Source organism: Saccopteryx bilineata, chromosome 12, assembly GCF_036850765.1.
Source record: "Saccopteryx bilineata isolate mSacBil1 chromosome 12, mSacBil1_pri_phased_curated, whole genome shotgun sequence".
Classification (NCBI taxonomy): Eukaryota; Metazoa; Chordata; class Mammalia; order Chiroptera; family Emballonuridae; genus Saccopteryx; species Saccopteryx bilineata.
In genome coordinates this window covers 37,468,129-37,491,875 of record NC_089501.1, presented here as the reverse complement: position 1 = coordinate 37,491,875, position 23,747 = coordinate 37,468,129, and the positions used below count along the sequence as shown (strand labels likewise).

The 23,747-nt window shown below is 38.7% G+C and overlaps 1 protein-coding gene across 7 annotated transcripts in view; it reads right to left on the bottom strand.

Annotated features, from left to right (window-relative positions):
• Positions 1–23,747, bottom strand: part of ADGRG6 (adhesion G protein-coupled receptor G6) — a 140,111-nt gene that overhangs the window by 3,604 nt on the left and 112,760 nt on the right. For 4 of the 7 annotated variants that reach the window (XM_066247785.1, XM_066247786.1, XM_066247788.1 and 1 more), the window contains 4 exons: positions 22,916–23,009; positions 18,853–19,136; positions 5,662–5,763; positions 4,903–5,055 (listed from right to left, as the gene is read on the bottom strand). In XM_066247785.1, coding sequence (XP_066103882.1) covers positions 4,903–5,055; positions 5,662–5,763; positions 18,853–19,136; positions 22,916–23,009 — 633 coding nt within the window. Of the gene's footprint in view, positions 1–2,479; positions 2,526–4,902; positions 5,056–5,661; positions 5,764–18,852; positions 19,137–22,915; positions 23,010–23,747 lie in introns of all 7 variants that reach the window. The other 3 variants (XM_066247791.1, XM_066247792.1, XM_066247793.1) reach the window with 1 other exon arrangement.

Sequence of the window (23,747 nt, the reverse complement as noted above, 5' to 3'; positions counted from 1 at the left end):
AGCCAGCGACCTTGGGTCCAAGCTGGTGAGCTTTGCTCAAACCGGATGAGCCCGCGCTCAAGCTGGCAACCTCGGGGTCTCGAACCTGGGTTCTCCACATCCCAGTCTGACGTTCTATCCACTGTGCCACTTCCCGGTCAGACGGCAACACTGATATTTAATGTATTTCATCTTCAAAATGCATTCCTATGGATAAATCAATGTTAATTTGCCTTCTAGTAATTTGTGTTGGAGTTTATTTTAAGAAATGTTCCTGCAGTGGCATTTTCCAAAGAGCTAATGAATAAAATAATCAGAAAATTGCTGCGAAGAAAAAATAATGTGGCAAAGGTTCAAAAGAAGAAGTGACAGATTATATAACCGATGGGTTAAAAGATGCTGAAATATTTATGAAAGAAATGACATGATGTCTAAGATATGTTTTCAAAATACAGAAAGGGGGAAATGAGCAGGCGACTATGACTTGATAGGTACAAAGGGATTCATTATTCTATCCTCTCCACTTTTTATATATATTTGACACTTTTCATAACAAAAATCTTTATAAAATATACTGCTTACATAAATTAGGGGATATGTCAACACTTCATATTCATTTTGAAATATCCCCTAATTTTGTGAACAGTGTTTAATTTAAAGGATAGTCGAGGCTAAAAGTGAATAAAAATAAACATAAAAGGCTATTTTAAACACATTTTCCAATGGCTTTTACCTTGTAAAGAGATTGAAATATAGAAAAAAATATTTTATTATTTTTAAATTATAAAAATTAAAAATTGTCAGAACTATTTTACACATGTGCTTTCATTAACTGTGCTACAGTCTCAGAATTACTTTATTGCTGACAGCAATAGCAGAGCAATTGATAATAATGGCTAAGTATTAATTTTCATTCTAAATCTTGCATATATATATTTAAGTGTTTTTCCCCTAGACCCAAAGCTTCTAAAACTGGCTTGTATAGTGCTCTGAAACTCAATTAAGCTTTATTACTGACAATTGCATACAGCTGTCTTCATGCAACTTATGAGTATCTTCTATATACCTTTCTTGCTCCCTCTCCCAACAGATTTTGGAGAAAAATTCTACCTTAAAATTAACCACAGAGATTTCACATCGGTGGAGGAGTAAATGTGACCTTCTATTGGTTTCCTACAGCTGATTCTTCTCTAGTCACTGCGGAGGAGGCAGAAAATCTATCATAAATAACTGCTTCTAAGGAATCATGGCTTCAGCAGTGGAAATCTTCATTTCTAGCAGATTTTTTTTTAATAAGTTGGACTCAGTATGTGAGACAACATTAAAAACCTTTCAATAGTTGGGGAAGGCTATCATCGCTACATCTATCATCTTTGGAAATGACTCAAATTGCTCAAATATTACCTTGTGTTGGAACGGACACTAAAAAAATAAAAATAAATAAATAAAGGCTGAAATAGGAAGTGGTGCATCCATCCCACACTAAAGGAAGCAAGAGAGAATGGATGGTTTATGGGAAGAATAGGCAGACTGAAGCTTGGCAGAATGATCACGTGGCAGGATGGGTGAGCAAAAGGCTCAAGGTATTCATTGTATAAAGGCCCTCCCCTTTATAGCTCTGGGCAAGCTGATTGATTCTGTGCTTTCCTTCAGTTCATACATTCACTAGCCATTGGTTTTCTGTTGGGGTTTTCCTCTATTGATTTAAATATCAATAACACACCATTTTGCTTGATGGTTTTTGAAAACTGCACATCCTCAAAGAAACTTGAAGGAAATATTCACTCTGCTTCATTGACAACTTCCAGGAGCATGTACCTTCTAGAGATTTTTGACCAGCTCCATTCCCAGTATGATCCAACTTTTTGGGTCTTCACAGTCTAAAAAAGTAAAATTCTGAGCATGGTCTGTATTTCAATATATATGCTATGCCCCATTCTCTGGTTAGATTAGCACCTTATGGGCAATATACATTTTGATTATAGCTGCAAGTTTGAAAACCAGGGGCTAGGGAGATGAACTATATTTGACCTAGGCTGAAATTTTAAGCAGATAAAAAGCCTCAAAAAAGCAGGCTTGGAATTGACAATTTCTCTTTTGTGACTTCTATGAATGTACCATGACATATCGAGTTATTAGTAACAGCAGTGAAAAAGTAAAAAAATTCACTTTCCATCTTTCTAATACAAACTTCTCAAGTACTGCTTTTGTTATTGTTGTTACTTTACTTGATATGTGACTAACTCCAGAGCATGGCACATTTCCTAGAAGGAGTGGCTTGCAGATAGACCCATGCAGACAAGAGCCAACACAGCAAACAACCATTTGAAATTTCAAAAATTCCAGCTCAGTGCAGGAATGTCATTGTGCTAGCTGAGAAGTACTGTAAAGGACAAGCATTTTTGCTGGTGCAGCAAGAGTCTTAAGTTTAAATCATGCAAATATTCTCTTATGACCTTGCAAAAAATTCATGCATTCAAAAAAAGTAATAAATGTTTACCTGAATGATCCACTTTTGTTGAAGAAATGCTCTTAGAAGACATTATCTACACCATAAACATATGAATTTCTAGATCAATTTCAAGAATTAAACCAACTAGACATCCATGATGATACGCAGTGACTCCTTGCACACTCCAAGTGACCCTAGCGTAGCAACGGTCTCACTGAGAACTGGCTAGGTAGCAGAAGGCCACTTATATATCAGTTGATGGGAGGCCAGAATTTATTATATTATAGAAGTATGTCATATAGCTGAATATATCCTTATGCCAGTTTACAAGAAATCATTTAACACCAACAGTTTTATTATGGTCAACAGAAAAACATTAATGCACTCTTTAAAGAAATATACAGAATGTTTTGAAATAGTCAAGTTTTTCATTGGTACCTTCATTTTTGCATTTCTTTTCATCTCTTAGTGATTTTACCCTGGATCCTCAATACTTACAAAATGCCCCCTATTCCAAATTATCTACCTTGTTATCTTCTCTCCCATTTTTATAGTAGTATTTCTTGAGGCTAGCTATTCTCATATTCTCAGCTGTGTTAAGAGGAAAACGATTTAATAGGTCTAATTTCTATTCATTCCTAACTGGCTTAGAATATATAAACTATTTGTATTTTAGAAGGGAATGCAAAATGAGTACCTAATTTTAAGATTGATATATTAAGTGAAAAATTCATTCATTACAAATAAAATATACTTTGTGCCAGGAAACTACCAATTAGTTATAATAATCTATCTTAGACTAGTGCTCTTTTTTTGTTTGTGTGGTTTTTTTTTTTAATCGCCAGTCCATGGACTAGCGCCAGACTGCCAGAAATTTCTTAGACTGTTTCAAATACTACATGTTGTTAATTTTCTTACACAGATATCAAGCAAGGGTGCACAGACCTTTTCATTTTAGGCAAAACTGTCTGTGTAGAGAAATCAAAGGCTGCACCTTATTCTGGAAGAGAGTTTATAGCTTTGATTAAATTCCCCCAAATACCCTTGACTCTAAGAGTCGCTGAAACTTTTCCAAATTTTCAAATATGTCTTTAATTAATTTTGGAACTGACAAACTCTCTGTACACTCAAACACTTTTCCACAGTGCCAGCTTGAATCCCGGGCAGTGGCCACTCTGGTAGTGGGCACAGAGTGTGGAAGCAGGACAGGTGGTAGAATACAATTCTATACAAGGGTCTTGTGAAATTCAAGTGTTTGAGTGTGAGCATTTACACCCCACACACTATAATCCTTATTTGCAAAAAAGCCAAAGATGAATCTTGTCTGTGCCATTCACCTAAATTTATGTTCAATAGTTAAACAAATTCAAAAGGTATAAAAAGTTATTTCCATTGTCCTTCTAGAAGCATCTTTAATTAGTAAGGGCTAGGTGATCATGTTGACAACTGTTTGCTTGAAGTTTAATTAGTATTTAAAAGTAGCTATTCTGCTATTTTCCTTTGAAATTATTGAAAGATTACACCTTTTCCCACCAGTCAGTGGCCCTCATCTAAGTTCTGTGAAATAATCTTTATTTGCTTGCTGTCTTCAGGATTGTTCATCACATGCTTAGTGCTAGAATGTGTGGTCATTGTAAACATGAAGATACAGGAAATGGACATAGAGTGTTTCTCACCACCAGGGGTCCAAAACTTTTTACACAGGGGGCCAGTTCACTGTCCCACAGACCGTTGGAGGGCCGCCACATACAGTGCTCCTCTCACTGACCACCAATGAAAGAGGTGCCCTTACCGGAAGTGCGGTGGGGGCTGGATAAATGGCCTCAGGGGGCCACATGCGGCCCACGGGCCCTAATTTGGGGACGTCTGCATGTATCCCTTTCTAAATATAATGTCCTCTACTCTCTCATACTTTTTGTTTGTTTGTTTAATCAGTGAATTAAACAGCAACTGCCAATAACACGCTTTCAATGGTTAAGGATTGAATTCCAAAGGGAAGATACATCCTGGATGGTGTTTCTTTCTGTTCCTATGCAAACTTGCCAAGTAACTTTTATACTATGCTGAAGTGATCTATCTACAACTTAAGTTTTATATATGGAGGAGGGGGTAAAAGTAGGTTTACAGTTGTTTTTATGGAAAGTAATATAATAATTGATAAAGAATCATACAAGAATAAACTCTGTATTTTGCATACTCACATCTGTAAACCTACTTTTACCCCACCCTCTATTTTAAAATAAGACATATAACTTGTTAGACAAGATAAAATATTTTTTTAAGAAAATTTTAAAAAAGGACAGAATATCTACAAAGGGTCTGGATAAGGTCCTCAAGCAGATTTCGATTTATATAAATATAAAACAAGCACCCTAACGGGCACTGTGATTTACCAATCTTCATGATAAGTCAATTTTTGTAAGGAAAACATGAGAACTGTATCAGAGAACACCATGACCAGAGGGACTCACCGGTGTGACTGTTCCTTTTGAAGAAGGTGGTAGAGCTGGACTTTGATTTGGATGTAAGGTAGGTTGAGTTGGAACCAATGGAGCTTGAGGACAACGATTTTCCTAAATTATCGGAACTTTTCTTGATGGTATTGGTAGCTGTCTTACTCCAGTCTGAAAGAAAGGACATCTCTCTGTGAATCTGCTGGAGGGGGAATATGTTCCGGCCTGAAGAATCTTAACCACACTTTAAGTAACACTTTGGGAGCATTACATGTACACAATATTAAACTAAAGAAACAGGCAAGTTTCTTACTTTGAGCCTGTGTAAAATATTGTTTAAAACCTTACTTAAATATGCTAAGGGTGAGAAGTAACCATGATGGTAATAAAAAAAAAAGTAATACTTTTCTTCAGGTATTTTTTTTTATAGTATTAAGAAAAATCTCTTGACCTAATAATGCAATGGATGGCCTCAAAGATGTGTAACAGTGCCAATAGCACAGTGGCACCTCTGGCTATCTGAGTTGGTAAATTAGACATAAAACCTTGGGTAACTCTCTTAACCTGTGTGTACTTTACGCTTCTTCTTTGCAAATCGTCCTCCGATCTCTTGCCTTCCTAATATCCCAAGAATCCAAAGAAGCATCGTCACATACCCCCCACATTTACAATTTGCTACTACTGGGAACGGGTTTCTCTGGCAATGAAAGACCCAAAGACAAAGGCTTGCCACTACCACTCTGAGATGTCAAAGCCAATTCCCAGCATGGCCCTTACCCGAGTTGTCTGCTAATCGGAACTTGCCACAGCAGAGGTGCCGCCTCCACTGTTTCTGAACATTCTCCTTCATAGCACAGTGGAAAATAAATATAAATAAGCCTGGGGCAAAAGAAAACATAAACATTTAAGGCAATGTGTGCGTTTTTAATGATAAATCTTATGAAACACATGGGTTAATTTTAATTTGATTTTTTTGTACATCTTAGTCACTAAAAAGAAACGATACTAAGGAATCTTAAGTATGTGGTAGAGGTTTTAATCCTTTAGAAAAGAACACAGTGGTTCAGATAAAACCAGAATTGTGCTTTGTATCTGATTCTGTTTTGCCTATTCTATTCTGCATTCCTTACAACCTAATGATTAAGGCGATATTCAGATTAACAGAGAGTGAATACAAACCCTTATCTTTGTTTTAAAATTGTGTGAAAACATTTCACAACATTTAGGAAAAAAAACGAGAAAACTGAAAACATTTTCTATTCATCTATTTACATTTCTGCACTTAAGTTATTTTATGTATGTATATTATTATAAGTTTGGGCCATAGGAAAAAAATGGTATTTTTATAGGTAACAAATGGCCAAAAATCAGCAAATTTGTGTTTTTACCTGATCTGATTTAGTTTCTCAACATTTTCTGCAGAAATATTTCTGTTATCAAACAGCCTTCATATTAAAGTCATTCCCTGCACCTGTCAAAAGCTAACTGTATTATTTGGGCTTTGGAAGCCAACACCTTCTAACTTCTCAAGGAGTTTGTTTCTGCATTTTAACCTGTCTTTGCTGTCTCACCAATTTCTTTCTCTATAATTGGTCATTTCCACTTCTGAACAAGCACATTCTAGTAACTCTCTTAAAAACAAACAAAAATTTCTCCTTTAACCCCCAATCTTCTTCCAACTTCAACCTCTTCGTTCCCTTTCCCAATATGACTTCTTGAAATGGTTAACCTTTGCTGTCTCTACGGTTTCTCATTCTTCTCGTCTGAACCGAATCCATGATGTCACTACAACTGCTCTTGTTCAGGTTACCATGTCGCTTATTTACAATAGTTTTCATTCCCATTTTACCAGACCTCTCAACAGCAATCAACACAATTGACCATTCACTCACTTTTGAAATGCATCCTTCATGTCATTTTGTGATAGATTTCTTCTTGATTTTTTTTCTGGTCTCCTTACCATGATCCTCAGCTATAATTTTAAATATTGAAACATCCATAACTCAGTGTTGGGTGTCTATCTCTTCTACAGCTACTTGTGCAAGTACCATATGCTAACTACAAGATACCATCCCTTGGCTGTATCTCCATTGAGCAGCATCTTAAACCCTTGATGCTCTAAACAGAGCTCTCTTTAGTACTACCCTCAAACTAACGTATCAAGCCCATTCCTGCCCAATGACACTTCCACAGTTCTTCTTTCATATCTTTTCATTACGGGTTCCTTCTTACCTGTCCATTCAGAGCTCAGAGTAATTGTTAACTTTCGAAAGAGGCAATCATCCAATGCTAACTTTTATTTTTTATGTTTTAGCCTCTAGTCATACCCTTGCACATACTTATTTTTTTTTCATGGTACTGATCAGTACTAATATTCTTGCATTCATCATTTATTCATTTCTTTGTTTGTTTGTTTGACTGCCTCTTGTTGGTAGGGAGTAAGCTCCAGGGGTATAGGAATGTGTGTCTGTCCAATGCTGTGCTGGCCTTTCCCAGAGAGATGGCAGGAACTAAGCAGAAACTCCAAGAATGTTTTTTAAATGAATCATCTATTTTACATGTGTTAATTAAATACTTACATACACATGTTAATATGTTATATATATTTGAAGATGAGGGTTTAAAAATAGGAATCAGTACATCACAAAACAATAGGCAATAACAAACAATGAAAATACATTTAAGCCAAAAGTTTCTGAAAAGCACACAAATTTGCTAAGGACTACAGCCTTAGTATAATATACTATACTAAGCCAAATGTCAACATTAGAGGGTTTTTTTTAGAGGATGCAAGGCTTGAACTAAACCCAAAGAACACGCTGTGTAGGGAAGTAAGGGGAATTTCCAAGAAGGGGAATCCATTCAGTGACTGCTAAGCACTGCTGAGTGCGGGGAACTGTCTTTAGGAGTTGGACGTTCAAAGGTGAACCAGGCAGACAATCATTGCTTTCATGGAGGGAAGGGTCTACCATGGAAAGACCTATAAGAAAGAATTATTACAGTCCATTTAAGAGACAGTAAGACTTACCTGTTCTTTTTGAGTACGGAGGGTCCATTAAAATAACTATTTACATTATAGCACATACAATTTGAAAAGCGGGAACAAAGTATTACATCAAAAGCGTTTTTTAATATATATAGTTATATTTGAAACTAGGTATAAAGTTATGGTTATATATTTTTGTTTTTTTTTTCAATATCTTTACTCAAAATGGCCCCTAATTTTACTCCAAAATAAGTTAGATCACTTTGAATCTTTAGAGAAGGACGGAGCTGGATTCCTCCAGGACGGGCTCTGACAGCGAGGTGGTCACGCTGCGTCTCCTCCCCTGGCTCTGACACTGAGCAGGTGCCTTGTAAATTCCCACCCAAATTACTGGTTGAAAATGATTACATATTTTGACTTGCAAAGAAATGCCTTATGAAAACAATAATTAAACTCTGGTCACTGATTCCAAATAGACAACTAGCCTGTTAAAGAATTCCTGGAAAATCCAAACAAAGTTCTCACTGAGAAGTATAAATAAAGCATTCAATGACCTAAGGGGAACAGTATTAGTAATCAGTACTATTTTCATTTTATTTCATATTATTACTATTATGTCATTCTATATGTGTTGGACAAATAAAGTTTGTAAAATTTGTGTTATTTGATTTTGCTCACTTTTATTGTTAAAAATGGTCACTGCCCAGGTGAGATTGCTAATTACCTCCCTGCTTGGGAAAGGCCATTGTTATGGTAATGTTACTGGAGGAGGGGTTTTTGCACCAAAAAGTTTTGAGAGAAGAAGAAGGAGGAAGAAGGAAGCCATGTTTTTGCAGAGTGAGAGCAGGGAGGAAGTGTGCTGAGGAAAAGAAGCAGGCAAGATGGCAGGGTGCTGAAGAAGCCAGTTTGTGGAGGAGGGAGATGTGCAGATGGGGAACCAGAGGTGACTGAGACTAGTGGGGCCTTTGATTCTAGGAAAAACTGGAAAAGATTCTCCTGGTTGTGGAACCAGAGAACATGTGAGTGGGTTCTGGTTCCGTGTGTTTTTACTCACCAGCTGGCTGTGAGGGGAGAGTAAGGGCACGGCCCAGCAGCTTTTGGTTCCACTGTTTCTTTACTGTCTGAATCTAATGGGAACCTGCATCTGTCTGGCAGCTGTGATGGCCGTGACTGCTGGTCATACAGTATGTATTTATATTTAAAGTACTAATATTTTACTTATTATTATCTTATTTGCTACTAATGCATTATTAGTAATAATTAGTGGTAGAAATACATCCTAGTGACCTAGTTATTTATCTGAAAGGAAGGCTGTACTTTTGAAAGAAAGTGCTAGGACACATGAATCAAGTTGCAATCATTCGGAACACAGACAGGCCCCTCCTGAAGGACCCTGTGCGGTGGACAGGGGAGGGGGGGCGCTGGGTTGAGGGGGGAGCGCAGAGGACGTGCTGAGTCTCAGAGTAGGGGAACGATTTTCTCCCACCCTCAGAGCCCCTCCGCACCAGGACCGCAGGCTGACCCCTCCCAGAGCGTGGGGAGAAGCTTCATCTCCGCCCTCTGACCGAATCCCACTTCTTTCCAGAGCCTTCGACACCTACAGATGTCGGCTGATACAGACAATCCTTTCACCGCGTAAAAGTGCTTTGTATCATATCACCACCAGTGTGAGTCACCAAAGAGTAGCAATACTCTCAATTGGTACAATCTCCTCCCACGGTTTTTTGGGTTTTGTTTTTTTTTTTGTATTTTTCTGAAGCTGGAAACGGGGAGAGACAGTCAGACAGACTCCCGCATGCGCCCGACCAGGATCCACCCGGCACGCCCACCAGGGGTGAAGCTCTGCCCACCAGGGGGCGATGCTCTGCCCATCCGGGGCGTCGCTCTGCTGCGACCAGAGCCACTCTAGCGCCTGGGGCAGAGGCCAAGGAGCCATCCTCAGTGCCCGGGCCATCTTTGCTCCAATGGAGCCTTGGCTGCGGGAGGGGAAGAGAGAGACAGAGAGGAAGGAGGGGGGGGTGGAGAAGCAAATGGGCACTTCTCCTATGTGCCCTGGCCGGGAATCGAACCCGGGTCCCCTGCACGCTAGGCCGACGCTCTACCGCTGAGCCAACAGGCCAGGGCCTCTCCTTCCACATTTTTAGGAGGCGGTGGCAGTTACAAAGAGAGCATCATGAGGAAGCCTGAGGTCAGGGCACAACAGGCCACAGGTGAAGGAGGCTGCGGAGAGGGGTCGAGCCCGCCCTGCCTTAGGGCGACTGTTTGTCAGCCAGGGCAGAATGTGCAGAACTTGTTCCTGGAAGTATTTTTATCACACAGCTGAAAATATTGGTAACCATGTGTGCCTAAACCAACGTTTACAGTCACAGTTGAGAGTAGAGGGAGAGATGATAAACAAATGGAGGACCTGCGTCCCTAGGCATCCGTGCAGGCGTGGCTCAGTCCAGGCCTCGCCCCAAGCAGATGCTCTTCTTAAAGGCCAGGGGAGAAGGTGCGGTTTGCTACATGTGGCTGCCCTGAACTCTCAGTCCTTCTTATCAATGTCAAACAACCAGCAGGAAAAAAACTTCAGAGGTTTTTTGAGGTCCCTGGAAGAGAACCAGTTCTCAGGATTGCTATTCTGTTCTGACTGGGATGCTAAAAAGTGAACTATTTTGAGGATCTCATGCTGACCACAGTCACGAAGGAGGAGGTTAAATGTAAGATAAAACAGACTTCACAAAACCATTTTTTAGATTGTGTAGTACAGCTGTAAAGCATAATTAACTATGTATCATTAGATGACATTTCTATTTTTAAGCAAACACGTTTGCCTGGAAATATATAGGCATCCAACAAGTTTAAGAGACACTCGCATATAAATTAAATTCAAAACCTGATACATTGCCTCTGAACTGTAACACAGTGGGACACAATTAGATAATAGGCATAAGAAGTTAGAATTCTTAGGAACAGATATATTTTAAAATTTCAAGATAGTATGAAGTGAAATTTTTTTTTTTTATCATGAGACATATTTTTATTTTGTCACAAGAGGATTCTCGTGCTAGGTTATTTTACCATTTGCAATAACTAGCCCTTTTCACCCAGATTTAAGTGAGTTTGGCAATAAGTATACCAAAATTCTTTCAGGACAAATCAGGCCTTGTTGAGTTCCGCCATGGGAAACACGGTAAGTATGCGTCTGGAAGAGCACATGTACGCGGTATGGGAAGAAATCCTACCTCTCCAGGAAGAAGTAGAAAATACAGCAGGAGATCCGAGGCAGTTGGGGCCAGAGTGAGAAAACAGTGTTAATCCCTCTTCAATTCTGATGGCTCTCCTCCCCCATCTACTTCCAAATTAGGATACAGAAGTGGATCTAAAATCCTACGAGTTCTATGTTGACCTCCAAGGGATTATGTTTGATTTCTCACCCCCATCTCTGGCCTCTTTCTGTCAAATGCCTTTCCTTTGAGAACCTTCATACCAACCACATGGCACCTCAGAGGCTCTTCGTAACACCTGGACAAACATGCTCTTCTAGCTGTCTTCGCTGTGTCTGGGGACCGTAACAGCCAGCCTCCACTCTGCATCATGTCTCACAGCTTTTTACTTCCCTGACCAGGGAGTAAGGAACACTGCCCATAAAAGCTGGATGCTAAAATGGCTCACAAGACTGAATTCAGAGTTAAAGCCTTTACTTCATCTTGACAGGTCAAAGTCTCACTAGTCTCATGAAACCTTTATAACTCACAAAACAGAGCTCATGATGGTCCTTTGTGGGAACTCACAGCCTGAAAAACCACCAGTCTGATGACTCTAAGCCAAAGTTCCTTAGCAACAGTTTCTTTAGATTGATAACTGCCTGGGCTCTTTATTTTACCTATAGGAACTCAGACTCTACGCTGGATGAGAAGGAAAACAAACACTTAAACCTACTTTAAAGGAACCGACTGCTGCCCCGTCCTACTCTGCTCGTCCTGACCTTCCTCCAGCCTTCTCTTCCTTTCCCTCCACCTTTCAACAACTAGAAGTATCTGCTCACTTAAAAGAAAAGAGAGAAATAGGTGGATTCATGATGTCTTAATTCTTGGTAAATTTTGCAACTTCCTCATTTAAAATAAAGACTTTTTCAGTTGTGATGGAGGAAGGGTATTTAAAGTGTGTGAGAAAGCAGCTGGCCCATGGGTGCTGTGAGGGAGGAAAACCCAGGGAACCTGCTTTCTCAAAGCCTCGGAGAGAAGCAGACCGCAAGCCAAGGCGGGGTCAGCAAGCAAGGCGAAGGGCCATCCGAGCGCTCTAAACCCAGAGCGACAAACAGCCTGCAAGATCTCAAACGCTGGATTTGTATTTTCATAGCTCGCCCCTTCATCTATCTGTGGACACATTCCAGCAGCATGTTTGGGGGGGGAGGAGAGCCTACTTTGAAGTATTGGCATTATATTCACGGGCTTGGGTTCCGTCTTCATCTTTGGAAGAGCTGTTTACCTATTTATCTAGGGAGGAAAAGGAGCATCTTAGCCTCGATATTTTAGTGAGGATTCTGGCTCCCACATAGAACTCATTCCCTTTGGTCGATTCAGGCAAAGACACGTAGCTTTCTGGGACAGACGTAAATGAGTGGCCAGGGGGATGTTCTCAGATCTTTAGCCTGATTATCAAAAAAACTGTTTTCCTTGCATATGAAATCAAACGCTACACAGCAAAATTCGAGGCAGCGCATTTTGTCATTCTCTTACTGCTCTCAAAGACCACTTTCAAGAAATCTGGTGAATTAAAAAACAAAAGAAAAGAAAACCTTGGGTCCTCATCTCCTAATGAGTTCTCGACCAGGTGAAAGCCACTGACACTTTAAGTGAGACTGTCATCAACAAACTCTGACAAACGGCCTCCGTGGACTTTTTCTTACCCTGGATAAGAACGCCCCAGAAACCAAGGGAAGGGGAAGACTGCAGATACAGATAACCCCCCAGGGATGGGGGAAGGAGTCGGAATGGGTAATATTCCTGAGTGAATGAGGTCTTCATCAGGCCCATTGGCATACCTGGCTCTGGAGGTTTCGTAGGAAAATCAGTCAAGAATGAATCAAAGCAGGTGTTTGGGCAGAAGAAGCTATGTGCTCTATAAAACTAACTTTTGACCAAAATGTCCTAGATGATCTCTGAGCTTTCTAGCTAGCGTGAGTCCAAGTCTCCGAGCAGCTCCGGCGTTCTGTTGTTACACAGGCATCGCCCGCTGGCTGCTGGGCTGGGATCTTTCAGCTTTAGGAAGCTCTTTGGGAATCTCTTGAATGCTCCTTTCATACTACCAAGGTGCCCTTTAGCAAAATTCCACGCCAGCAGATGAGTAATTTATTTCCTTGCTGTGTGCAATGTCCCAGCCAAAACGATGTCATTTCAGATGTTCGTTACCTTGGTGCCAATTCACTCTGTGTTGCAGATGCGATCAAGGCACAACTTAACTGTCAGGAGGTTTCAAACCATGGGTTAGAGAATTTGGTTTAATTTTCTTAGTTTACCAATAGGATGAAAATAATAAATATATTTCCCTTAATGATTTTTTACCTAAATAAGTGTTCACTTCCTAGAAACTTTGAAATCAAAAATGAAAAACACAGTGCTTTGTTTTATATTCCTCCTTATGCTCTGGCCCCTAATACTGTGCCTTTCCATTTTCATATACATGCTACAATGTAAATATCGCACTGTCAGATTCAGAATGATCTTGGGAAAGTCACCGACTCTCTTGAGCTTGTTTCTCATTCCCTAAAGTGGAGAAAATATACTCTTGGATACCTACCTCGCAGATTTGCTGCAAGAATGACATCACATCAGATGTTAGATGTTATGTGCAAGTGCTCTGTAAACCACAATGCACTATACAAATATAAGTTGTTTCTATTGCTCTGGGTATCTCAATGTTACCATGTTAATTAACAGCAAACATTGTATCTGAGTAATAATGCCCTTCTGTGTTTGCCATCAGAGTTTCTATTTGTGGAAGCACATGCTGCCTTGTATCATATTGACACATATATGTACAGAAGGTGGGCTGATGACACCGGAGACTACTACTCAATGTTGTTTCATATAAAGGAAAAGGAAAGTTGAAGACCAAGCTTTTGGTATGAGGTTAGACATTAGATCCCGAGGAACATGCTAGAAGAACTAAACTTCCCTGTATACTGATGAAGCCCAATCTAACTGAGAGTGTTAAATACTTTTGTATAGTTAATGGAAAGAAATATAGTCAACAATACTGCTCATCACTTATATAACAAGCAGCTATGGGCACAGAGGAATCATTCAATCCTGCAAGTGCAGATATTGCCAAGGGATAGGGATGCCATCAGGATTCTGGCCAAGAGCTTCTCAGCAGCCAGGGAGTTGCCTTTGATTTCTGTAGGATGAATGACATATTTGTTGAAATGAAGGCTAATGTTCTCAGGCATGTAAATTATGATATACCTTTGTCAAACATCTGTTCTCTTTTAAATAGCAATTTGTATGCCATATAATTGTTCTCAAGTTCCATTCTTTAGAAAAAAATTAAATTTCTGATACAATGATCTGCTAGTTTTATCTTGGAAAAGCAGCAAAGAGTAAAAAGCAGATAGATAAAGAATTTCACCATGTTAAGATACATTTATTCTTTTATCTTAGAGAAAAAATTTCAATGAAATGATGTATAACAAGTTGAAGTAGGCAAAATAAAAAGAACAAAGCAATTTACTGTAAAAATGAAAAAAATAATAAACTTGGTTCCAGCTTTGTTTCAATTCATGATTTCATTTGCTTATTCAAGTAGGCTTAGTTATAGCCGCACTGATTATAATTTTCTAATATCCATTTAACATGGTTTTTGGCTATTAAATGTACAGTTACAAGTGTATATAAAAATAAAAATTAAATGATAAAAGTTAAAAAAATGAAAAATAAATATAAAAATAAAGCATATAAAATAAAAATAAAGCATTTATAAAATTTTAATATAGAGACTATGTAAATTTTTGAGTAACCATATAATTACACATGGACATATGTATTTGTATACAAGCACATACATACATTTAAAATGTATACATTTATTTCTAAAAATTTCAGCATGTTTTAACTGAATAAATATACACATTTATTAAATTTTAATGTGTTATAACCAAATATTTGAAGACATACACAAAAGTAAAAAGAAATTTGCTAGCAGGAGCTACCTCTGTGAAATACATGACATGACATCAGTGTAGATTCAGTTCAAATACTGTTTCTTCTGCAGGTCCCATGTATATAATACTACAGGCATTTATAATCAGTTCATAACTTGTGGCATTCATAATGAAACCCTGCTGACTTTCATATGCTCAACTATGAGCTAAATCTGAGAAGACTGAAGTTTGTTCAGCATGGTTTTAGTTTTCAGACTATTGTATTATTACACTCTGTTTTTGGCCAATGCTAAGTCTTATAGCAATAGGCTTCAATGAACTGCAACAGTCCATTAAATAAGATAGTTTACTCAAATCATTAGAAAAATAAGAGTTTACTTTAATGACCAAATTAATGATGAGTGTTTTATAGTAGCATACTTCTTAAATTTCTCTTGACTCCTGCTTACATCTCTTCAGCCCCCCATTCCCAATACAGTCTAAAACCCTGGTTGGCAAACTGCGGCTCGTGAGCCACATGTGGCTCTTTGGCCCCTTGAGTGTGGCTCTTCCATAAAATACCACACGTGGGCACTACCTCGATAAGGAATGTACCTACCTATTACGTATAGTTTAAGTTTAAAAAATTTGGCTCTCAAAAGAAATTTCAATGGTTGTACTGTTGAGATTTGGCTCTGTTGACTGATGAGTCTGCTGACCACTGGTCTAAAACACTGTGCCATGTTATCTTACCCAGATCATTGCAATAGCCTCTTATCTCCTTTCCCTACTGATGCTACCGGACTGCTCTAATCCATTCTATATATTAGTCCAGCTTCACCTTTACAAGATGCACAACTGACCATGTCATTTCGCAGACCTAATACTTTTCAAAGGCTCTGCACTGCTCTCATAAAGATCAAAATGCAGGGCCTTCCGGTCTAGCCCACCTCCCTTAGTGCCATACCACTGTGTCATTCTTCCTCTCTTTTTCCGTTCTCAGGTCATAAGAGCATTCTATTAATTCCTTGAGCAGATGTTATTATCACCAACTACAGTAGATCCTCATTTCATTATAATACTGATGAGATGCCATAGGAGCTTAACTCTTGTTTATATCAGTCTACAGTAAAATTGGTTTCCTCACACATCGTTTTGCTGAAAGTCGTAGAACCTACTGACCACATTAAGTGAGGACATACAGTATAACACAATTTTTGCTCATGAAGTGCCCTCTACCTGAAATATTCTTTTCCCCACTTCTGCTCCCACCTTTCACCTAATAGGTGACTAATTTAGTCTAGGTAACTCCCATTGATCTTTTAGATTTCAGCTTAGGATTCATGTCTTTTGTCATTTCCTCCTAAAATCACCAGGTACTTTTATCAGATGACACACTTGGTTCATGTCAGTCTCTCCTACTAGAATATAAATTCTATGAGGCAAAAGGTTTAAGTCAAATTTTTAGGGTTTTTTTTATGTGTTGTATTTTCGCTGGAATAAAGAATATTACAAATATAAAGACATAAGTATTGTCTGAGTTCATTTTGTATTCACTGGATTATTTCTTTAACCCTTGAGTAGTATGAAAGTTCATGTACGTCCTCGTGCCTCCTGAGCATCCAGAGTATAATTGATTTACTTTAAAAATGTCTAAGGCAACATTAAAAAATACAAATGCATGTTCTTCTTGTTTCCATAAATTGGTTATTAAGCAAACATGATTTTAAGTTAATAAAACTGTAACTGGAACTAATTTCATTTTTTGAAAAAAAAAACTCACTCCCAGTGGTCAGCGAGAATGAAAAAAAACCCACTACCCAAAGAGTTATTAAACTATCTAAATTCTACATGTCTCTTTTAATAAATCATATACTTTTAACAACAAACCACTCTTGGAAGTTTCAGAAAATGACTCATAAAAACCATTAAATGGCTTTCCACGGTGTCTTGAGAAGTTTTTGTACAAACTTGGCCAATGAGCAATTGCTGGTAGGCTCATGCGCTCTGTATCACTATCTTTTAATTGAAATTTCCTTTTAGGGAGGTATTTTTCATATCATTGGATGTACAGAAATCTGTTCTGAATTGTATAATTTAAATTTAGTCTTAAAATCCAGTGATTTATGAAAGCTATAACTTGATGATGGTTTATAACATTTTCCCCTCCTGACATCGGAGACCTATGCTGGGAAAAATAAAACATCTTGTTTCTCATTAATGGAAACAGAGCTGAGCAGACAACTGTAGCTGTTGGAGGTTACAGAACTGCCAGGAAATTCTAAAAGCAAAAAAACAAGGTTGGGCTGGCAGATTAATGTGCCTTTCACATCCATTCCTGAAATATAAAACCATCGGGTTTCTAATGTTAAGGGCCATTCTTGTCAATATTTGTCTAAGCACATTTATGTTATATGTTACAGAACAGGTTAAATAGAGAAAAAGTCACTTTACGAAGCTAGGTCCCAATGAAGATGTATGTATCTGTTACCTCTTCAGTTTTCAAGGTGCACTTGAGGCTTATTATTCTATTTACTGAAGATAATGAGCCCACATATTTCCTCCGTTATGGGAGAGTGAGCCTGAATAAAATCTGCTGAACTAATTGATGCGGATTTATGCCAGAGGAGTCTCAGGGTGGATTTAGGCTATCCCCCAAGACCCTCCCGTTCTTTATCCAGCAATCCATTTATTCATTTAACAAACAGTTGTTAAGCACCAAGTACATGACCGATTTTTTTGTAGGCACTCACGAGCTAGTGGGAAACCGACAAGGAAAAGCAAATCAGACCCGTATAATCTAATACAAAGAACAAACAGCCCCCTGCAGGTAAATGCAGACTTCTCTGAGAGCACACCTGTAGGGAGCAGCTGCCTGGGCATCTCACTTGGTGAGCAGCACAAACATGCCCACCACGCTGCCCACCCCAGCACAGATCTGTCCAGCTTGCTGCGGACAGCGCTTTCTTCCCCACACACCTACAAGGACACACTGGTCATTTCAGGTAGGCGGGTAGCACTGCCCTGCTCGAAAAGATTCCAAACTTTGTCACCTCATTTCTTTTGGAGTGTGGTGCTTCTAAACATTAGGGAGTTTATCAAAACAGGGTATATGCAATGTCTTCACGAATGTCATTCAATTAAAAACAAATCTGTATTCATTTAAGTTTAAAGTTACATTCATCATATGTACACTAGGGTATGCATTATGGAATTGGAAGTATGACAGGAAGCTCTTTGAAGGAAGCCTTGTATATTTGTACAAAGCAGGCCATTGGCAAGTGTTTGTTAAATTGTTGAACTAATTTGCATGTATCATGAAAATATGAGCATTTCTGAACTAGAGTATAGGTATTTATTTTGAAATCCAAGCAGCCAGGGAATCGAGGTGAATTGCTCTGTCTCCACATAGAGTCTAACAATTCTTCAGGTCAAGAATAGTCCACTACCTGGGAAGAGGTTCTACAAGGAGCAGCACCAGCAGTCAAGAAAAGTGTGAGAGGTGAAAGCTGCCTGAACATCTCTTTCAACCTCCTGATGGGCACCCCCCTGCCCACTTCCAGTCATGCAACAGCGTTTGTTTATTGAGCATCTACTATCTGCCAGGCACTGCCCTTGGTCCTGGGGATACACTACTGAAAACAAACAAACAAACAAACAAACAAACAAACAAACGGACATTCTACCTCGATTCTCCATTCCAGACTTCTCTCATGTGTCCCCACCCTGTGGCCGAAACCACGCTCTGCACTTGGAAGGGTGACGTAGCAACTTAGTGTGGCATCTGCCCGACCGGGAAGCTGTCTGCAAACAGGACAAAAGGAGAGAGTGGAAACTGTTCCGCTGCCAGTGCTCTTACCTTGCAGTGAGTTGAAGATGGAGAAGAGGTACATGGACGGGATGCGTAAGGGCCCCCAGTTGAAGAAAGCGAAGCCCCAGGTCATGCCCAGCAGAAACGTCAGGCTGACCACACTGCGCAGGTTCCTCAGGACCTCCTCGCGCAGGGTCCGGTTGCTCCTCTTGCCGTTCCGGCCGCAGATCTGCACCATCACCACGATGAACATGGCGACGTTCAGGAAAAACACAACTCCAAAGTACCCGACGACGGTCACGTAAAATACCATCCTGTCCTTAATCCAACAGCTTACAGAAGAAAAATAACAAGAAAGAAAAAAGAAATGTATTACCACGCCTGTTTCCCTACGATTTCTCCGGGCTTAGTTTGGGCTTCTGCGGGTTTCACAGCTGGGCCTTCCTCACACACCTCATTTGCTTGAGCCTCAGTTTCCTTTCTGATGTGTTTATAGTTTTTGTGGTGGTTGTTTATTTTGGAGTGCTTTCATCTTAATGTCTACTTATTTAAGTCAAGAGTTGAGAAGAAGACAAAGTGGCTACTCGAGTTCTGACCTGGCGTGAAGAGACCCTTGATTGGGTCACCCACCACCCTGCTAACCTGCTCCGCTCTTTTACGGGCTGCACACCAGGGAAAGGAGAGTTTGAGTACTCATGTTCTCAGTATCTTCTGTATTTAAGGGGTGGTCATGGGGACATTATCCTACAAAATGATACAGAAGCAAAGTCTGGGAGAACTTTTCTTGACAGAATCAACTGGCAAGGCCCTTGTTCACTTGGTTCGCCTCAAATGTGAGAGCGAACCTTGGAGGTACAGCAATCACCGTGTACCATGAGAGAAAAACCGAGCCAGTGGCAGCGTTCTTGGTCCAGACATTTAAGCCGTGAACTGAATGCCAGCACATTGCTTATTTCTAATGTTTTTTGTCACGTGAGAAGAGTAAATCTCTCCTTAATTATGACACACCTAATTGTGAATTCCATACTGCCAACAAAAGAAACCCTATTATAACTGATCTATCTGAGGCAAGACCCTTTGGCAAAGCTATGGTATTCTTACAGTCACACTCCTCATGCACAATTAAAAGCTTATATTTGTCTTTACAGTGTTCTTACGAAATGAGGAAAGGTACACTGGATGGTCAAAATGATATATAGAGCTGAAAACGAATGATAGTTTTTCAAAACTGTACTGTGTGTAAAGTGCTCTATAAGTAAAGTTAACAAAGACTAGAAGCTGCAGATGCCTCTGGTCCTAATAATAATACTATGGAAGTTCTTAGGTATCTCAGAAATTGGATCTATTATTTAAAGTATTTAACAGGAGTTTGAATGAAGCAGAAGATTGAATCAGTGATTCGGAAGACAACGTAAAAAAAAAAAACCACCCAATCAGAGCAGCAAAAATTAAAAATTCAGAAGAATGAGGAGAGTTTAAGAGACCTTTGGGAAACACAAACAACAACATCCATAGCACAGGGGCACCGGAGGCGAAGACAGAAAGCCAGGGATCGAGAACCTATTTGAAGAAATAATGGCCGAAAGTTTCCCTAACCTGATGAGAAGAAAAGACACACAAGTCCAGGAAGCACAGACAGTCTCAAACAAGACAGACCCAGAGAGGTCCACATCATTAATTAAAATGTGAAATGCTAAAGACAAAGAGAAAATCATAAAAGCAGCAGGAGAAAAGCAACTAGTTACTTACAGGGAAACTTCCATTAAAATGACAGCTGACTTCTGAACAGAAAGAAACATTTCAGGCCAGAAGAGATTGGCATAAAATATTCAAAGTTATGAAATACAAGGGCCTACAACCAAGACTACTTTGCTCAGCAAGGCTATCATTTAAAATTGAAGAAGAAATAAAGAGCTCATCAGACAAGAAAAAGCTCAAGTTTGTTACCACCAAACCAGTATTACAAGACATGTGAAAGAGCCTGCTTTAAGAAAAAGACAGAAATGAGAAAGAGAGAGAGAGAGAGAGAAAACAGAGAAACATACTTAAAAAATAAAATGGCAATGAATACATACCTATCAATAATCACTTTAAATGTAAATGGCTTAAATGCTCTAATCAAAAGAATAGGGTAGCTGAATGGACAAGAAAGTAATACCCATATATATGCTGTCTACAAAAGATCCACCTCAGAATGAAAGATACACACTAAAAGTAAAAAAGATAAAAAAAGATATTTCATGAAAATGGAAATGAAAAGAAATAAAAGCCGAGGTAACAATACTTACATCTGACAAAACAGCCTTTAAAACAAAGGCTATAGTAAGAGACAAAGAAGTCACTATAAAATGATAAAGGAAGCAAGCCAACAGGAGGATATAACCATTGTAAATATTTACTCACTCAACATATAAATATTTACTCACCTAAATATATAAAACAGATTTTTAATGAACATAAAGGGAGAGACAGACAGCAATACAATCATAGTAGGGGATTTTAACACCCCATTCACATCAATGGATAGATCATTTAGACAGAAAATCAACAAGAAAATGACAGCCTTAAATGATACATTAGATCTGCTGGGTTTAATTGATATATTCAGAGCATTTCTCTTCAAAGCAGCACAACATATGTTCTTTTCAAGTGCACATGGCACATTTTCTAGGATAGACCACATGTTAGGACACAAAACAAGTCTTAATAAATTTAAGAAGATTGAAATCATATCAAGCATCCTCTCTGACCATAATGATGTAAAACTAGAAATCAATCACAAGAACAAAACTGAAAAACAAAGACACGGAGGCTAAATAACATGTTACTAAATAATGGATGGATAAACAATGAGATCAAGGAAGAAATCAAGATACCTTGAAACAAATGAAAATGAGAATACAACAACCCCAAATCTATGGGACACAGTGAAAGCAACCCTCAGAGGGAAATTCATAGCATTACAGGCCTACCTCAAGAAACAAGAAAAATCTCAAATGAACAGTCTAACTTTATACTTTAAAGGAACTTGAAAAAGAACAAACAAACAAAGCCCAAAGTAAAAAGAAGGAAGGAAATACTAAAGATCAGAGCAGAAATAATTAAAAGTCTAAAAAACAATACCAAAGAAAAAATACTTTAAAATTTATGTACTGACTTGACTTCAAATATTATATATGAGATGTATACTTGAAACCTATGTGTTCCTGTGGATAAATGTTATCCCATTAAATTTGATTTCTAAATAAAATTAAATAAATAAATCTATTTTATAAAGATCCCTAATATGATATGTCTTATTCCTGAAGCTAATAATTCTTTATATATGGCAATCCCCATAGAATCCTGAAATTCCTGACCTAGAATCTTTGTTTTATGCTGGTTATCATGGGGGTCTTTTAGGTATTACTATGGAAATATAAAATAAGGGAAGACTTTGAGGAAATGAAATAGGATTACTGCTGATTGGATATAAATTTTACCTGTTCATGAAATGAGCTGCGTAATGTGGCATCACAGTCAGGAGTAAGCTTTCTAAGCATCCAGTTATTCACCTACTCACCAAATACTTATTGAGTATCTACTATGTGCTGCATAAAATGTGAAGCAGTAACTGCCAAAAGTGGGCAATATAAAAACCTTAGCCTCCATGACCTCACAGTCTGAAGAAAATTTTCCAAATTCTTCAAGAACTCAGTGGTGTCTCCATTCTCTCCATTGTTACGTAACACTCATATTAGCATTGAGTCATCAGCATCACTGTCTGACACTATTCTTTAACTCACTTAAAGATAAGGGGCTGAGAATACTATGAAATCTACTCAAATAGAATGAGTCTTCTGAGCCTAGAAGATAGCATCTTAGACTTCTGTGCCCCCCTACCTGCCCCCCCCCCCACTGACAGAAAACAATGTTAACATGGAAAAAGCAGCTTGCACAGTTCAGGCATTCAATTGAATTCATTGGTGGTGTAGCAGAGATCTTCGTAAAGGAATGCATAAGCACTTCAACCTTCTAAAATAAGGGACTCACTGTTGGCATGGAAACTTACACTAAACCTTAGGAAACAAAGGATGTACACTCACCATAAATTGAAGTTTTTATTACTTACAGATTATCACCTTCTCTTCCATAACTTTGTTCTCTGTAGACTTCATTTCGGTTTCTGCTTGCTAGAACAATGGACACAATGAAAGCAGGTAAACCTGTTATAAAGAAAGAAAGCCGTGAACACTGAGGTTGCCGGTTCAAAACCCTGGGCTTGCCTGGTCAAGGCACATATGGGAGTTGATGCTTCCTGCTCCTCCCTCCTTTTCTCTCTCTCTCTCTCTCTCTCTCTCTCTCTCTCCTCTAAAATGAATAAATAAATAAATAGAAGAAAGCCATGAGCATCTTTTCTGAAGCAGCTGGAACTGCTCTGTATGACTAATAATGGCAAGGAAAAAAGAAAAGAAGAAAACACTCTATATCACAGAATCAAATTTCCTAGAACTGGCAGTTTGTTTAAAAACAATAAAATCCTCTTTGGTGTGGCTCATCCAACTTTAACAGGCAGCAGTCAAAAACTTCTCTTACATGACAGATATGTAAGTATTTGTTTGCTTACTGGTACTCACTGGAGAGCCAGAGACTGATTTATACGGAATGTAGGGCTGGCAATTGTGGTTTCAGTACCCATGTCTGTGAGACCACCAGCATACAGGCAGGCAGGGAATTACAGCTTATTTTGCCCCTTTCTATATAAAAGAAGTCTTTAGAAAAAGTTGGGGAGAAATACTGAGATTTTAAAGTCCTTACAGCCTTCATTTTTCTCTCCAGAGACTCAATAAGTAAAGTAATTCTATATATATTTCATCGGGGAAACCCACATCACGCCGATTCCCTGAAAGATGCTTCCTAAAATAGTGAACACCTTGGAAATAGCTCATATTTCTACAGTGCCA